We start from the raw sequence: 18,729 nt of genomic DNA, 5'->3' as shown, positions 1-18,729 counted from the left end.
TTCTCCGATAGTTGATGACGCAATTTCGGCTTTCAGATTTATGGATCGGTATTATGAATGCGGTTTTCTAAGCAAATGGAAACACTCTGTCATAGAGCGAGTGGTTGAGCACTGCAGCAATTGGGGTCGCCACCGTAGCGGCGCAATTCTTAAAAAATACAGGAGAAAGATGGCCTGTCCCTGGACCTTTAGATTTGTCAAGATCATTCAGAGCTGCTAGAATCTTATCAGGAGAAAACTGAAAGCATGGCAAGCTGATGTTGTAGCCAAGTATTTGACCAAAACAATTTTATGTCAGATCAATATCAGATCGAGAAGTCTTCCATTTATGTTTACAACATGATTAATATTCCTCAAACCATTGGTAACAATTGATTCCGTGAAGTTGAGCTCGGTGTCAGAGGAAACGTTGGAAGGACGTACCCGTTGATATCGACATCGAAATTCTAGCGCAAAGATGGAAGCTCGATCCTACTAAGAGTGTTCTTGCCTGAAGATGGTTGGCAGATGACCCTCTCTCATGAGTCATACACAGGACCGGGACTACTGATGAACGTGGACTGGAATGGCTTGACTGTGATGAACGGATAAGGTTCTGCTGTGTTAACCGTTATTCCATACAAAACGAGATCAACTGGAATAATCAAATAATTGACATAATGACAGCAAATTTTGATTTCAATTTAATTTCAAACTTTGCTCGGGGAGACCATCGAGCTCGATTTCACCATTTATGGTCGTTTTAGAAGGTGCTCCTTTATAATAACCCATAATTTTTCTATTGGGCGCAGTTCCAGAGTGTTTTGGGGGTTCAGACGGCACGAAAACGACATCATACGCCTCTTGCCACTCTAACAAGTCTTTCCTGTAGTGGCATGATGTCAAATCTTGTTAGAAGATCGTCAGACTATCGTGAGCCTTTAGGAAAGAGAGAGGGCGCGTTTGGAGACACTCTTCCTAATACTCCTCTCCATGCATGGTGCTTGCGATCACGAAATGTATACTCCGCAAGAACGCAGCTTAGTGTTCATTAAACACTTCCGCGATGTTTTTAAGCTAAGTTACCATTTCTGCATTCATAAATCATGAGGCTAACATGATAATATTTTTATGCCCAGGGAAGTCGAGACAATTTCCAAACCGAAAATTGCCTAGACCGGCACCGAGAGTCGAACCCAGCCACCCTCAGCAAGGTCTTGCTTTGTAGCCGCGCTTCTTACCGCACGGCTAAGGAGAGCCCCTGCTTCGTTATAAACAGTGAATTGACGTTTGTAGCATAGCACGATGGATACGCTTGCGGATAAATTGTCCCCAAATTGATTTTAAACGCTTTTGGACCGAAATGTTTTGTTTTGACACTAAGCCGTGGTAGATTTCTTCAAATTTACAAACGAAACGAATTTGGTTGAAGTCCGCCTTCACATATGTCTCGTCATTCATTACGCAGCAGTGTGGTATCGTAAACTTCAGGTGGCAGACCTTACGTACGGTACGGGTACGGCTTTTGCGACCGTATTCTGTTTCTCATCACGATTTGGCGACTTTTGAACATTAAACTTTCGTAGGCCAGCTCAGGTATTGGTATTATGTACGAGTGTCTGAATCATTCCTTTTGAAAGGCCCTAATCACGCGTTTTTTGGTCGTTGGCGTTAACAGGATGGCGAGTTGTTCGGCTGAACGGTTCATTTGACCAACATAGACGTTTGTTTCGACCAAACAATTTTTTTCGACTTGAAAGATCTCCATCCTGAGCGTTGCCCGGCTAGATTTCGGTCGACTTCTTTTATTTCTTTATTGAGGCTTCGCCGCTATGAGCCTCTGGGTCTGCCTCTGCTGCGATGTCCCGCTGGGTTCTAGTCTAATGCTTGTTTATAGATTTCGTTTCCGCCCCTACGTAGAGTGTGGCCGACCCAGCCCCACTTCCGATCCCGAATTTCTGTTGTTATCGGCCTCTGGTGACAACGACGATGGAGCTCGTTGTTTGAGATCCAGTTGTGAGGCCACCAGGCACGAATTATATACCGCAGGCATCTGTTAATGAACACCTGCAGCCGTTGAGTATTCTTCACTGATACACACCATGTTTCGCTAGCGTATAACAGCACAGATTTTACGTTAGAGTTTGAAATTCGAATTTTGGTGCGTTCTCTTATCTGCCTTTTTTCTCAGTTATTTCTTAAACTCGCAAAGGCAGCCCTTGCTTTCTTGATTCTTGACCTTGCTATGTCGATCTTGGTACCGTCGTCTGACGCCATTTGGCTACCAAGATATTGTACCCTAGTAGCACAGTTCAGATCGATTGATCGCAACAACTCCAATGTGACTGGATTTGGTCGCATTTGAGTCACAGTGACTGATATGTGACAAGTGTGCTACTCAGGAAGCTTTCAACATTCTCCACTAGTTGCCTGGCTACTGTGAAACTGGAAGGAGTCACCGTGTTTACATCCAACGATTTGGTTTTGTTGACGTTGATGACTAAACCTGCCGAGGAGGAGCGCTCGGCAAGGTCGTTGAGCTTACTCTGCATATCAGAGAGCCGTCGCGCGAGGAGTGCAACGTAATAAGTCGTCATCATGGTTATAGGCTACCATGACAGCCCGCGGTTTGGTTCACGTTCAATCGCATCTACCAGAATCTCATCGATTACGATTACGATCGATTACGAAGTATGAGTACTACGCTCATGTCCCTCCTGGCAGAGTGTAAAATAATCGATTTTTTTGGTGAAGTCCAACTTTCTTCACTTGTCAGTTCACTTCAAGACACATTCATAGTCGGCTCTGGACTGTAAATATTCGGTTGAATATTAGTCATTGAATATTTAGGCACATTTTACAACTTGATAAATTATCTGAAATCTGAAACACATTTCAAATGAGTAAAGTAATTTATCACATATAACTGAATCCGATTTTCATTCGCAATGCACTTTCAACGGTAAACATCAACATAAACAATGCTTATTATGTTTTCTGCACATTCTGTATACCGTGCACACTCAGTGACAGTCGAATGAATGAGTTGGTGCAGTAGTCGTCTGACTATGTCATTCATGTTTTGAATATTCATGCGATGTTTGTCAAAATTCGTCCCTAAGTTGTTCATCAAAATGAATATTTTAAGCTCTGCCTCCTGGCACGAAGTCGCTCAAGGCTTTGCTGCGAGGACTCCACGACATAAAGGAAGAGGAGCTGCAAGCAGAACTCGAAAGTTGCAGGCTGAAGCCAGTGACTGTCCACAAGATCGCTTGTCACGACAAGGCGAGGAGCTTCATCTGGTCCATCTGGAACACGGCTCCACTACATGGAAGGACCTGAAGCTGATCGGCGTTATTAATTACACCGTCGTTGACTGAAGGCAATATTGGCCAGTCCATCGAGATGTCACACCATGCATCAACTGCTTCAACTTCGGGCACGGCACCAGGAACTGTCGCACGAAGCCGTGCTGCAACAAATGTGGCGAACCCCATCCGACTGACTTGTGCGACAATACGGAAATGGCCGATTCCAAGTGCGCCAACTGTGGCGGCAAATATCAGGCCCCAAAAAGGGTTGCCCAAAGCGACAGAGTTCTGAGAAATCTAGAGGAAGGCTTCCCCCTGCCGAAGAAGGGCCGTGTTCCTGCACTCAACGAGGTGAACTATCTGGTCATGGTGGCGTCCCGACGAGCGATTCCTTCCGTCGTTACAACCGCACAAGTGACTGTGATGATGAATTCTGGAGGGATTTTCCTGAGGAATTATTTAAGGGATTTCCGGTGGAGTTCCTGAAGCAATGTCTGAAGAAACTCCCAGAAGAGTTCTTGGTGAAACTTTCGGATGACTTCTTGGAGGAACTTCCTTAGGGATTGCTGCACGAATTTTCGAAGAATGCCTGAAGGAAATATCAGATTATACCTCAGTAGGCATTCTTGAAGAATCTTTCGGCAACATTCTTGGAGAATCATTAAGAAGAATTCTTAGACGAACTTAGGAGGAATTTCAGGACGCACTCACGGAGGAGCTACTCGAGGAATTTCCGAATGAATTCTTGGAGGAATTTTCGAAGAAATTCCTGAAAGAATGTTTGGACAAATTCCTGGATGAACTTCAGGAAAATAAAAAAAAAATCCAGCGGGAATTTCTGTAGTAATTCTTAGTGGGATTGAACAAAAACCTGGGAAAGTGTCCAAAGATATTTTTAGAAAAATACCAAAAGAATTCAAGGAAAAGTTCAACGAGAAAATGTAACGAGTTTCATTAGGATTTTCTACTAAATCTTTAATTAAAATTTCAGTGGATTTATTTGTGGAATTCCTCTGAATTTTGTTTTAAAAGATTTCCCAGTTGGAATTCAGTAGAATTTACCGTTAAGAAAAAAAAATTGTGAGGAAATTGAAAATAATTTCCTGTGGAAATTTAGAAGAGGCATCCCTTAAAATTCAAACACATATCCAGAGAACATCCCACAAAAATTTAGACGAATTTCTTTGCCGAAATTCAATAGGATTTGTAATGAGTGCTCAGTAGATTTTCCCACAATAACTTAGTTTAAAATCTTGTGGAAATTAAGATAAATTTCCCGTTGAAATGTTGGAGGATCTCCTCCATTTCTTCATACGGAAATAATTATCAACTCCCACGATAATTTGAACCAAAATTTCAATTTCAATTCACTTGAATTTTGACGAGAAATTTCTCAGTACTTTCATCGGGAATTCTTTTTATTTTACCCAAAAAAAATCTTACAAATTTTCACTAAAATTTTTTTTTTTAATCCACGGGAAATTTAAAGAGTTCCCAAAAATCTATTCGCATTTTCGACTGGTACTCAGAAGAATGTCACATGGAAATTTCGAAAAGATAAGATGAAGTCAGAAGAAAATTAGAAAAAATGTTTCCACCCCAAGGGTTTAATGTATTAAATCAAGGCATAGTAGAATTCAGTATTTTTTTTGCAGTTTGAAGAACCTTTTTATGAGACGTTTTGAAAACGCTGCCGCCGCCGAGGTAAATTTAAACGAATGCCGCCTTCGGGAATACTTGAACAAACGCACAACTCAAAGTAAAGTACGTTTGACGTCTAAATGTGCTGCAGTTATCAACCGACTAGTAAAAATGTATTTTATTTTTTGAGACTGAGTTTGAATTTAAGTCTGCATACAGAAGTTGCAGAATTCATAAGCTTATTGGTTGTCTTCAAGTCTACCTTGATGATAAGTCTTGAATAGTCTCCAAAATGTCTTCACAGAGATTCAAATGTCTTCAAATTGAAGACATGCCTTCAAATATATGGTATCGCCAAATAACACCTTTTCAAATAACACCCTTTCGGCCAAATAGTATATTCAGATAAACAACTTTCGACCTAGGGGCATTCGGCCTGACTTTCGGACGAATGGGTTTCGGCCAAATTACCCTTCCCCCCCTACAAGACGGTACATATAACGGTTTCCAGGGTAACCGGGTATTTGTAAATCGTGATTGTTTTTGACGGCATCCAATGGGGTAGGCCGGCTGATTTTGTGTAAGCTGTTTGGCCATGTCGAAAATTCAGTAAATGCCAATCGACCCACACATTTTTACCGATAAAAGCAGCGTTGAAGGAATATGAAATGATATTAAACGTAAGTAGGGGAAATGACGGCTTTGGCAGGTTTTGTTCTATTATTGTCAGGGGGGTTTTTGTTGACCAAATTTTATGAAATTTGGCAACAATATTCTTTGATATGCAAAGAATGTTGAAGCCATTTTTGAGCATAAAGGGTTATAGAAATCCCCCTGTCAATAAAAGAACAAAACCTGCTAAAGACTTCATTCCCCTATAACTAGGCGGAGAAAAAGAAAGTAGCGAGAGTTGTAAAATGTGTACTAACAATGATTAAAAAAAGACTGAAAACTACAGTCTGAAAAGTATAGATTGCTTTTACGTGCCTAAATATTACAAAACTATAAACACTACCTTTTCTACACTTCAAATTTGTTTCCACTAATTTATTTGATGAATTTCGCCAGCCCTGAGGTCCCATCGAATTTGATTGTCTATATCAGCGGTTCTCAACCTTTTTCTTCAGAGGTACCCCTTCGAACTTTTGCATTAAATGAGGTACCCCTATGTTTTTCGCTGTAACTGAAAATAATCATAACTCTTAAGATATATGAAAAATGGACTTGAAAACTAACGGAATATATGGCTCTCCATAAACAATTTCTGAAATTTCATTCTTTGAAACTTCTCAATTCAAATTCAAGTTCCTACATCGAGCTTCCTACAGAACTTTTTTGACTATTGAAGGCTTCCGAGCGTATTGAAAGCAGGGTTCCGCGCCTCTTCAGAGAAAACCTTCCGAGCCTCATGAAATGTGGTTTTCGAGCCGCGTCTCTTGAAATGTGGTTTTCGAGCCACTTAAAAGGAGGCTTCCGAACATCTTGGAAGGACGCCTATGAGCTGCTTGAAAGTATGCTTCCAAGCCTCTTGGAAAATTAATTCCGAGCCCCGAGTCTCTTGAAATAAGGATTCTCAACTCCTTCAAGGGAGGCTTTAAAGCGTTTTGAAAGTATGCTTCCGAGCCTCTTAAAAGAACTTATGAGCCATTTTTTGGAAGGCTTCCGAGCCACTTGAAAGGAGGCTTCTAAGTATCTCGAAGGGCGCTTATGAACCCTTTTGGAAATACATCAAAGACTCTTAAAAAAGAATTCCGAGCATCTTGATGGGAGGTTTTCGAACTCTTAAAAAGAGTCTTCCGAGCCTATTGAATGGCCGCTTCCAAACCTCTTGAAGGAAAAATATCCGACCCTCCTAAAGGGAGGCTTCAAGCCTTCTGAAAGGATGCTTCCGAACCATTCGAAAAGAAAAGAGGTTTCCGAGTTTTTTAAAAGAGTTTCGAGCCTTTTAAAAGAAGGCTTCCAAACCTATTGGAAGGAAGCTTTCGAGCCTTTTTTATTGTCTTTATTAAGGAGGCTTTCAGCCCTGGGCTGGCTCGTCTCCGGGGCTTTCGAGCTTTTCAAAAGAGCCCGAATAGTACACTTGTCATACACAAGTTTCTGTAACTCATATATGACCAAATCGAGTCACATGAGTGCTGTTGCAACCAAAGCAGTAAGATTTGTGCTGCTAGGGAGCCTTTAAAAGAAGGCCTTCAAGCCTCTTGAAAAAAAAATCCGACTTTCTTGAAGGAAGGCTTCGAGCCTTTTGAAAGAAGGCTTCCGAACCACTCGAAATAAGGCTTCCGAGCCTTTTGAAAAGAGCTTTTCGAGCCTTTTAAAAGAATGAGAAAAGAAGACAAGAACGTTTTAAGAAGAAAGCTTAAAAGAAGACTCCCGGGCCTCTAGAAAGGAGGCTTTCAAGCCTCTTGAAAGTATGCTTCTGAGCCTTTTAAAACAGGATTTCGAGCCTGTTCAAAAATGCCTTCCGAGCCCTTCAAAAAAAGCAGAAAAACGAGAAAGTGCATAGAAAAAAGTTTAAAAAAAGGATTCCGGGCCTCTTGAAAGAAAGTTCCGAACCCCTTAAACTGAGGCTTCCGGTTTGAAAAAAGGCTTCTGAACCTTTTGAAAAAAGTCCTTCAAGCTGCTTGGAAGGAGACTTCCGAGAAGCGTAGAAGGATGCTTCCAATTTTCTTGCAACGAAGCAGCTGAGCTTTACAGGAAAAGCCTTCATGTCTCTCAAATGAAGGCTTCTGAATCTGAATGATGTACTGATAGCCATGCATATTATGTACAAGTCAAAGTTTTGAAATAAAAAAAATACAAAATTATGCAAACTTTATCAATAAGTTTTCAATAAAATTGTAATTCATCCGCCATTACGCATTTTTGTCCGAGGTACCCCCTGGGCCCAGTGAAGGTATCCCCAGGGGTACATGTACCCCAGGTTGAGAACCGCTGATCTATATCCTTTTCCTCATTTTTATTTATCAATGTAAATATGTCATAGATGTGCCTCGGTCTCCCCTACCATTTCTCGAGTGTAAAAGATGTAATGAATGAGAAATATAATTTGCCTTTTTTCTTACACTCAGGAAAATTGACACATGCTCTATGGCAAAAATCCAAATAAAATATGCATATCATGCGTCGACTCATACTTAATTGCATACAAATTCACACATGGATACTATGACCCACATGGATAGTACAGGCCGGACTCGATTATCCGGAGGCTCGATTATCCGGAGTAATATTTTTACCCATCTTACAAAAATAGAAATATGTATTATCAGTGTGTATCCGTAACGTATCCAATATGTGCAAGACACCCAGTAATGATAGTGCCTTTCTCGCTTCCTAAGGGACTGTTCACAAATTACGTAACGCTTGAGGTGGAGGGAGGAAGTCAGACCAAGCGTTACGGTTCGTTAAAAAAAAATAAACCTTCCATAAAAAAAGGGTTGCGAGAGGGACAGTGGGGTATCAAAATTATCAAATTCAGCGTTACGAATTTCGTGAAAGAACTCAAAAGGAACCGAAATCAAGAACATTCATAAAATTGGCCAATTTATGAATTTAAAATTAATAGCACCGATATTTTCTTAAGCATTCGTATGTACATTCTGAGTACAGCATTGACATTGTGACTCATGCTACAAATGGTCCTCCGGAATATCCGGTATGGGTTCGTTCACAGATTACGTAACGCCAAATTTGATGATTTTGAAACTCCATCTTTCCCCGCGTAATGCTTTTTGTATGGATGGTTTAATCGGTTTATGAATCGTAACGCATGGTCTGACCGGCTGCCTCTCCTCCCAGCGTTTCGTAATTTGTGAAAAGCATTAATATTAATATGAAAAATTGTTATTTCGCCAACGGTGGTCCATGTATAGATTCAAACACTGGAACTGGCGTACCCATAGTGACATAAAAAAATCTTTGTGTTTGTTCCCTAAACATTAATACACATTTTTTAGATACCTCATACAAAAAGTGTGACATTGTGGGAGATTGAAAATGGCCATTTTTTGCGTTACTTAATTAATGGATCTTCCCTTAATTATGAAATTTCATTTTCTAAAGAATCGCTCGGTGACCAAGGTGATCCATGCACAATGTCATGCTCAGAATGTCGGACAATAACCCGGTGAAAATGGTTGCTGATGGGGATCCGCAGGGGACAAGAATGCGAGCTGCGCAGAGAGCAAGGTTGTTCGATTTGAGGTCCCTCCGTGGACTACAAAGTTGGCGACGTGCAAATACTGACCGAGCCGAATGTAGACGAATTTTATGTATTGCAGAGGCCTTAGTTTGAATAAATCAAATGAAATAAATTCCGTTGCTAGAATGTCAAATGGTGCTATGCAATTATTTTTCGTTTTGTTTCACTGATTTTTGTAAGGCTACGGCATGTATAAGCCACAAAATTAAGTGCATACTCATAATACAAAAACAAATGCATCAGAAAAATCTTGGTGCTTAACGATAAAATTTAAAAGTTTTCATTTTTTGGGATCCTCCAGATTTTCCGGAGGACCACACGGTGGTTAGAGGTGTGCGCAGTCACCGCCAACAGTTTATGGCAATCCTGTTGAAACTACAGAGGATTTCTCGTGAAAAGCCTATTTTTTGTTGAAAATTCCTTATATTTTTTCGTTCAAAAATCGAAAAGCTTTTCGTAAAAACTAAGAACTTTTAATGAAAATTCTGAATAATATCCTTCGAAAAAACACTACCGTTGAAATTCTGAGTAAATTTCCTTAAAAATTAGGAAGATCTTTTTGTAGAATCACAGGATCACCATCTTTGACCAGAGCTCGCACAAATTGAATACTTAACACTCAGCATTAGAAAACGAACAGGACATTTACACAGCACCTAGTGTACAAGTGGAGCGTTTTCCGCTTGTTTTCTCCTTACTAAGGAGGAAATCAAACTCACATGGTTTGCAAATACGCTTAGACGACTGATGCCACTAAAAATGCAAATGCCAGAAATTTCCTGGGTAAATGATAAAGAGTTTCCTTTGGCAATCTCAAAGAATTACCTGCGTAAATTTCCAAGGATTTCCTGTTGAAATCCACAAAATTTCACGTTGAAATCAAATGTTTTGACGGTCGATTATGTCGTTCGGTCGAACAAGTCATTTGACTTGTCTGATCGAATAGGTCTAGGTTTAGCCAAAAAGGCCTAGATGGTCGTTTAGTAGAAAAAGGCCATTTGGTCGAGATGAAAATATGGTGTTGTTTGCCCGAGCTGTATTTGGGGGGATTAAAAGGATTCTCCCGTTAATGTCTTAAAATATCCTGAAAAAAACTTTACGTTACGCATCTGAAAGTTCGGGGTTGAACTTAATCTATAGATTAAAAAACACATTAATAAAGAATAATAATAAAAAAAATTGATTATGTTAGTTTGCATGGGAGTGCTTTCAGATTCGCCAAATCGGCATTTCAATCTTTGTTTACGAAAGCAGATAAATCGTTTTGAAAATTTGGTATTGAAATGACCTTCTCAGTGAATGAAATTTAAGGCCAAATAACCCGTCTGGGCGCACAGCTCGATTACATAATCTTATACCTCCTACGGACAAACGATAATATGCAGTAAAACAACATGTTCGGCCTAATGACTTCTGCAGCCTGAACCCCTGTTTGGCTCAAACTTCTCCGGCACGAAAAACTTCAGCCTGACGTTTGTATGAGTACATAATTTTCGGTCAAACCAATCAATCTTCGGCTGAATAATTACTCTTATTCTTGTTTACGTACGAACGCGCTTTCGAACGAAAGCTGATGCGCATTCTCGTTTACGCCAGCAAAATCAAATGGGGAAACGATTAGAACGAACTGCATTCGTTCGAAAGTTTCGCTCGTCCGTAAACAAGAAAAGGGGTGAATGTTACAATGAAAAGGATTGCCCTTAATACGTATGTAACTTTCGGTAAATTGATCCGTTAACTTTTTTAACTTCCTGTCATTCATACAGGAAAATGTATCTGGGAACCCGAGTAGACAAAAATAGCTCATTCATATCGAATGTTGATTAGATAGCAATATGAGATATGGACATGATTGAATAAGAGATAAAAGATCATACGACAATGTCAATACTTTGCACTAAAATATCATGGATCTCCTGAATATCGATATCCAGCTTTATGTATTGATTTGTGATGGCACGCATCTCATCGGATAATATTTAACATCACAAACAAATATATGTTCATCATGAATTCAATTCCACAATGTTATGTTTGCTACAAATTACTGTATCTTATTGCATATGACGGTCCCACAGATATGAAATGATCACTTCTCAAAATGAAACATTTCTAGTATAATCCTTATCCTAACGTATACATTTAATTGCTCATCGTGGGTAAAATATCAAAGGCATATCATCTTGTGGTTTGAGGATCATCTCGACCTTCAGTGGTAGCTCATAGTCCGGGTGCGGTAGCTCAACTCGGCAGTGCCGCATTATGTTCGAGATCGTCGATTTAACCTCGTATTGAGCGAATTTCTGGCCGATGCAGTTGCGACCTCCGGCACTGAAGGGTACGTACGCATAGGGATTCCGCTTTTCGATGCCACGCTCCGCTTCGAAACGCTCGGGGAGGAACTTCTCCGGCTCCGGGAAGTATTTCGGGTTGTGATGCATGTTGTAGATTCCGATGGTGATGTTGGAACCAATCGGGATGGTTGTGCCGGAGAGGTCGACCTCTTTTATGGTTTTCCGAGATATAAATGGGACCGGTGGATACATGCGCAGCGCTTCTTTAATCACTAGATCGAGGTATTTCAGGTCATTTAAAGCGCTGAAATAGGAAAAAAGGTATTGGAGTGAATAACTATTTCAAGATCGGTACGAAATAATTAAACTTTTGAAATAAACCTAAGAGTAATCGAAGTGTTGATTGAATCTCCAAATACTGCAATGACTTCTTGGTAGACCTTTTGCTGAACATCTGGGTGTTTTGCTAACGCGAATAGAATAAATGTTACAGCAGATGCAGTCGTATCGTGCCCCTAAAAATTTAAAATTTTGCAGATCAGTATGCTTCACGGAGTCAGATTTATAAAACTTACGGCAAACATAAAAGTGTCGACTTCTTCTCTAATCTCTTCATCAGTAAGAGGTTGTCCATCGATATTAGTGCGCATCAAAACATCCAAAAGCGCCATCTTTCTTTTAGATCCCAACAAAGCATCGTCTATCGGTGGGTTTTCGCCACTTTTATCAACTAAAGCGTTTTTTCTTTTCGTTATGATAGACATAGTGAATTCACGAATTATCGCCAGATACTTTTTATATGGTCTAAACTTGCTGCTAAACTGGAACATAAAGTCATTGTTGTACACTGCGTCGAACATTCTCCAGAATATAATTTCCGAAACATGTTCCACTGCCATCGTATAGCCAGATTCCTCTTTCTGGGCATTGGATTCCGTCCCCATGGCGGTCTCCACGATCACATCGAGTGTGCAAAGCTTTACCAGAGGAAATACGTGCACCACCTTACCTGAGTGTCTCAAAAACTTTCGAGCCAACACAGTACTCTTATCATTGAATACCGGCACAAAATTGTCCAAAATCTTAAAATGGAACGCCGGTGTCAGCGCCTTCCTGTGCGTAAACCACTTGTTCCCATTGCTTATCAGTAGCCCCGTTCCCAACCACTCCAACAGCATATCGTAGTCTTGACCTTTGCAGTTAAACTCCGGTCCGGTCATGATACGTTCGACGTCCTCCGCTGCGCAGTAAAACAACCAGAAGTCAAACATCACGTCCAGCTTGTACACGCAGCCATACTCTCGCTCCAGTTCGAGTGCCAAGTTGAAGACATAGGTCGATGATTTCCCGATGAACATATGAGTGTTTCCAACGAGCGGCAACCCTGGCGGACCCGGAATGGAACGAAATCGGTTACATATCCGACGACGCCACTGCCAAACGTAAACAGCTATTACAACTATCGCGGTAATAACTACGGAGGCAAACATTCTAAGTGCAATGCAAATAATTCGGCGACGACCAAATGAAAAACACGTATGAACTGTTGAACCATTACGAGGTTCAGATATTTTTGTTTTAACAATTTGATTGTAGTCGTTATCTAAGTCGATTGCAAATCTATAGATTACTGAGGGTGGATATTGATGTCAACAAAATATGATACGGTTTACGAATATGTATGGTTCGATTTGTGCAAAAACGGGCATGAGTAAGGGGAAACTTAAATCCAAATAAACAGTCTATTACAAAGATGTTATAGGATATTACCCACAATCCACAATTCAATGTGAAAAGTTCAAACTTAAAAATTCATTTTTATTTTCAATAATATTAAATAATATTTCATAAAGAGAATAATTTACTGTAGTCTGATCCATGTTCTTGGTGCTACTTGAGACAAATTCAAAGGCAGCAAAGGGTGAACAATATAAAATTAAATTTTGCATTCCTCCTGACCGAAACAAAAAGATTGTGAAATCTATAGAATTTTTCATCTCACGATCAGGAATTTGTCTCATCTTGTAAGAAAACATGAAGCGAAGGTATCTTATTACGCAAGCAATCTCAGTTATAAATAACTCTTAGAACTGACATTTAGTCCCGGCTTCCTGGAGGAATTTGAACAGCAAACGGAGAAAGTTGTTGCAAGAAACTGCTGGGTTGTTACTAACTGAGCAAACTCCATTCTTAATTTAGGAACACTGAACTGCGAGGCGGCAATGTTCCAGAAGAGGGTAATAGTCAAGAAAGAAGAAGACATTTTTTCGTACCATAATTAAACAATTCATTATACTGCACAAATATCACGAACCTATTGTTTGTTCCATTTGTGACTAATTTCACATTGAAGTAATCCTCTTTCTACGACACTGTTTGCACCAAACCATACCCGCCACTAAATCTCTTCTGTTTTTCGTTATCATTAATTCGCTTAGCCGCACCGATAACAACAGCAACCAAAACAGACGCTCGGGTGCAAACCAATGAGTAATAAAATAGTTCAGTCGCAGTCAGTAGTTTGCCCAAGCAGTATCTTCGAACTAAGCGTAGAATGTTTGCCGTCGTGTTTCTATCGTCGATAATTGCGCTAATTGCTTACGTATGGCAGTGGCGGCGTCAGCTATGCAAACAATTCCGTTCGATTCCGGGTCCACCCGGTTTACCCCTGATCGGAAATAGTCACCAGTTCATTGGGAAATCATCGACCTACATCTTTCAAATGCTGATCCAGCTGGAGCGGGATTTCGGAACGGTGTGCAAAATCGACATAGGTTTTGGCTTCTGGTTGTTCTACATGGCACCGGATGAAATCGAGCGTATCATGACCGGTCCGGAGTTCAACTGCAAGAGCCAAGATTACGATATGCTGTTGGAGTGGTTGGGAACGGGGCTGCTGATTAGCAATGGGAACAAGTGGTTTACGCATAGGAAGGCGTTGACACCGGCATTCCATTTTAAGATTTTGGATAATTTCGTGCAGGTGTTTGATGAGAAGAGCACGGTATTGGCACGGAAATTTTTGAGTCACTCGGGCAAGGTAGTACGGATATTTCCTCTCGTTAAGCTTTGCACGCTGGACGTGATCGTGGAGACAGCCATGGGAACGGAATCAAATGCCCAGAAGGAGCAATCCGGCTATACGATGGCGGTGGAAGACATATCGGAAATTGTCTTCTGGAGGATGTTCAACACGGTGTATAACAATGACTTTATGTTCCAGTTCAGCAGCAAGTTTGGACCATATAAAAAGCATTTAAATACGATTCGTGACTTCACCTTGTCTATTATTGATAAGCGGAGAATCGCTTTGGTTGACGGATGTAACGAAAATTTGAAAACAGATGACGATTTGTTGGGCTCTAAGAAAAAGATGGCCTTATTGGACATTTTGCTGCAAGCAAAAATCGATGGACGACCTCTTACCGATGAAGAGATAAGAGAGGAAGTGGATACTTTTATGTTTGCGGTAAGATTCACAGATCAAGATAGATAAATTACCTGCTTTAGTAATAAAACTTTTAATGTTTTAGGGGCACGACACAACTGCATCCGCTATTACTTTCCTTTTGTATGTGTTAGCAAAATATCCGGATGTTCAAAATAAGGTCTACGAGGAAATTTTGACTGTGCTGGGAGATTCAATTGATACACCAATTACGCTAAGGTTCGTATCGATGTTTCAAAACGTGCAAAGTCATATGTTAAAAAGTAGCTCATATACTCATTTGTAAGTAAACTAATCATGCAATACTTAGTGCCATACATAAAATCGGCTTCTGAATGAACTATGAATATTGAGTAGCTGCAATATTGAAATATGATTAGGTAGTAGTTTGCATAATGTATGACAAACTGAATCTAATCAAAATCAATACCACAAATATTTTTGACCATGCTAAATTATGTTTAAGAAGCGAAGTCTGATCTGTTTTGCAACATAAATCAGTTCAATTTTCTCAGCATCCGTAGTAGTAAAATCCATATTCAATCTTGAAAGGTAATTCTTTCAGGCACGCTTTAATTTTGTTCTCTTATTTCAGTGCCTTGAACGATCTAAAATATCTCGACCTAGTGATGAAAGAGTCACTCCGGATGTTCCCACCGGTGCCATACATATCTCGCCGAACAATAAAAGAGGTCAAATTATCCGGCGTTGACATCCCGATAAACACCAACATCACTATCGGAATCTACAACATGCACCACAACCCGAAATACTTCCCGGAGCCGGAGAAGTTCCTCCCCGAGCGATTCGACGCAGAACGAGGCATCGAAAAGCTCAATCCCTACGCTTATGTTCCCTTCAGTGCCGGAGGTCGCAACTGCATCGGTCAGAAGTTCGCTCAATACGAGATCAAATCTACCATTTCGAAGATCGTTCGGCTCTGTCGGGTCGAACTTCCCAGTCCAGATTATGAGCCGCCTGTGAAGGCCGAAATGATCCTCAAACCGCAGGACGAAATGCCTTTGATATTTCATTCGCGTTGAAGTCTTAAATAGAAACAATTTTTTCAATCGTAAATTTGTTTGGTCCGAAAGCAAAGAAACACTCGTAGCTTGGGAAAGCTGAGCGTTTTAGTGTATGAGATCATATGACAATGGAACTGTTCTGGCAGTAGTGGAAGCAGAACAATAAATCAATACCAAATTATCAAAACGACTTATCTGCTTTTGTAAACAAATATTCAAACGTCGCGACGAGTCGAATAACACTCTTACGCAAACCAACACCATCTATATGTAGGTGAAGGCTTCTGTTACCTGTTGATGGAGTTGGTTTGCGTGGAAGTGTCATCAGATTCGTCAAATCGACGTTTAGATCTTTGCTTACAAAAGAACTTCCGGAGAGGAAGATTTAAAATCGTGCCTTAATCGGCTGATCTTTAAACTTGACTTAAGACTTGACTTATTCTATTCGAATTGGTCTGCGAAAGAGGCGAGAGTGGTCCACACCGTAGATGTGAAGAACTTATTGTAAAACTTTACCAAACCAATTTTACATCAGATAGATACATTTTTGACAATCTTAACATATACAAGAATATCTTATTAATGGATGTTACAAGCAGGGTTTGGATTTCTCATTTACTCACGCAACTACAGATTTCTCCAGCATTCATTTTATCCGGAGCAGAGTATACAATAGGTGAATATGAAGCTCATTCAGTCTGTAAATTAATTTGTAGGGTAGAATACGGCATTGGCAGGGTGCGACAGTTGTTGGCACCCTCAACAATATTTGCGTTTTCCAGCAAATATACACTATTTATGAACATAATTTTGATCCAGTCACACAATTTCAAGTCTAAACTTTCATTTGAATAAGTTGTTTGTGAAAAAGTAACAAGATTTGATGTGTTAATCACCGAAACAAATTTGCGCCTACGAAATCCTTGCCATTATTGCATTGCCAAAGAAAGCAGCGCACGAAAAGCAAACTGTTACTTACTTTTTTGAATCGCCTGTTTCTCCTCTTTATTGCGAATGACACGACAAATTAAGTATGTAAACCACTTTTTACACTTTATCACCACTTGATTATCACCATAAAGAGCAAATTTATGCAATATTTGCTCTATGTTTCACTAAATAAAATCGGGACTGTTAGTTTTCTTTGACAGCAGCACACTTCGGAATAGAGCGAGAGAATGTGTTTGTGAGCATATCAAACACACGCTAGAAAGATACCACGCACAACTCTATGTGATTTGATTTTAGCGAACAAAATATCCGGCGATGGCATTTATTAAAAAAAGTGTTAAAATACAAATGCTTCTATTCTGATTTTTACGCAGACCATGAATTATATCAAAAGTGATAGCAACACCGTAGTAGTTTAAACCTTATGTGGCTGACAGGACCGTTTTCCTTTTGCATCTTCAATAATTTCCAAGCTCATCAAAAAAAGCATAACCATTCCCATTCCTACATAGCGCATTTCAACCATAAATAATTGCCTACTTTTAGGGTATTATCTATTATTCAACTGTGAAACGTAGTGTAAGAATGGGGTGGCTCAGCGGCTGGATAGGACAGTGCTGCAGCTGCCCATTATTCAACATATGAAGACTCATGAGGTGGAATATATTGTTAATATACTATACTTCCAGAACCGACGAGCTTCGTTTCAACTAAAATTGATTAATTATATATTTTTACATTATTTAAAAGAAGGCTAAGTATTCGAAATTTGCAAATTTGGATTCCATTTTTAGATTAACTCTCGATTAAAGCAGAAATTTGTACTTCATTTATATGGGAGTCCCCTTCCAGAAGAGGAGGGGTCTACTCCCCTTATCAGCATCTTCATTGTTCAAAAAAACATCTACATAAAAATGTGCATACCGTTTCCTCGTCTATACAGGCAGTCCGAACAAAATTCCTTATCCTGTGTATGGATTTGGTTTTACGTAGTTTACGTCGAGCGGTCGTGGCTTGTACACAACAACCATGATTTTTTTTTGATGAAACAAACATATCATGTAAGGACCGCAAAGAGCAAGTTGTATATTTGAAACTGGTTGATAGACTTTTGCTTACGACTATAAGGCATTACAAAAGACAAAAGATGTAAATCTTGGCAACGGACAAAAAGCATGTAAGTTCCCTTCTCCAAAATGGCCAACATTATTCAAATAGGTTGAAAATGGTAAAAGTTATGAAATTGTCAATATCTGGATACACGGCTACCCAATCTGCCACTCACGTCTGTTTTTTGTTGGCCGCAGAAGGGTTAAATTTGTTTTACAATGTGTTTAAATGCTTTTGCCTATCTGTCTAGGGGGGATTCAAATATGACGTCCACTACTTTTTGAGAATTACAGACCCCCTCCCCCCTCTGTCACGCTTTTTGGTAGACCGAGTTTACACACTGTAACAATATCTTGACCCCCTCCCCCCTCAAACTGTGGACGTCATTTTTGAACGACCCCCTACATGACATAAAATTGATGCCAAGGCTAAAAATGCCTGCTTTGTTTTAAGCCAGTTTTGATAAACAATAAAGTTTGTTCCAAAATTGAGTAAAGCGAGATGAGCGTGCGGCCGATAAATATGAATGAATTTTACTACTGGAGGATATAAACAACCAGCATTTGGCACCAATACATTACCAGTTTTCTACTTCCATGTCTAGTTGCTAAAGGGAGCAAATTCATTGCTGATAATAGAAATTGCTATGCCAATAGAAGAAATGTTGACCTGTTACTTTATATTAAATTTACTGAGTTTGTGGTAAAAGCTGTTATATTTAGTGAACACCAATCATCAAAGAAAGAGCATACAAATGTATACCAGT

General features: G+C 39.9%; 2 protein-coding genes across 2 annotated transcripts; one reads left to right on the top strand and one right to left on the bottom strand.

The window, feature by feature from the left end:
- Nucleotides 1-11,216: 11,216 nt before the first annotated feature.
- On the bottom strand, nt 11,217-12,919 carry LOC134202743 (cytochrome P450 4d2-like). The gene is made up of 3 exons (XM_062677741.1): nt 12,005-12,919; nt 11,811-11,944; nt 11,217-11,733 (listed from the first exon to the last, which is right to left on the bottom strand). Exons 1-3 carry the CDS (start codon nt 12,917-12,919, stop codon nt 11,286-11,288), a joined length of 1,497 nt encoding a protein of 498 aa, XP_062533725.1. The 3' UTR covers nt 11,217-11,285.
- Nucleotides 12,920-13,942: 1,023 nt separating this feature from the next.
- On the top strand, nt 13,943-15,947 carry LOC134202745 (cytochrome P450 4d1-like). The gene is made up of 3 exons (XM_062677743.1): nt 13,943-14,898; nt 14,963-15,096; nt 15,473-15,947. Exons 1-3 carry the CDS (start codon nt 13,984-13,986, stop codon nt 15,918-15,920), a joined length of 1,497 nt encoding a protein of 498 aa, XP_062533727.1. The 5' UTR covers nt 13,943-13,983; the 3' UTR covers nt 15,921-15,947.
- Nucleotides 15,948-18,729: the final 2,782 nt, after the last annotated feature.

This window comes from Armigeres subalbatus, unplaced genomic scaffold (assembly GCF_024139115.2).
Source record: "Armigeres subalbatus isolate Guangzhou_Male unplaced genomic scaffold, GZ_Asu_2 Contig14, whole genome shotgun sequence".
NCBI lineage: Eukaryota > Metazoa > Arthropoda > Insecta > Diptera > Culicidae > Armigeres > Armigeres subalbatus.
This window is presented reverse-complemented; position numbering and strand designations above follow the sequence as displayed.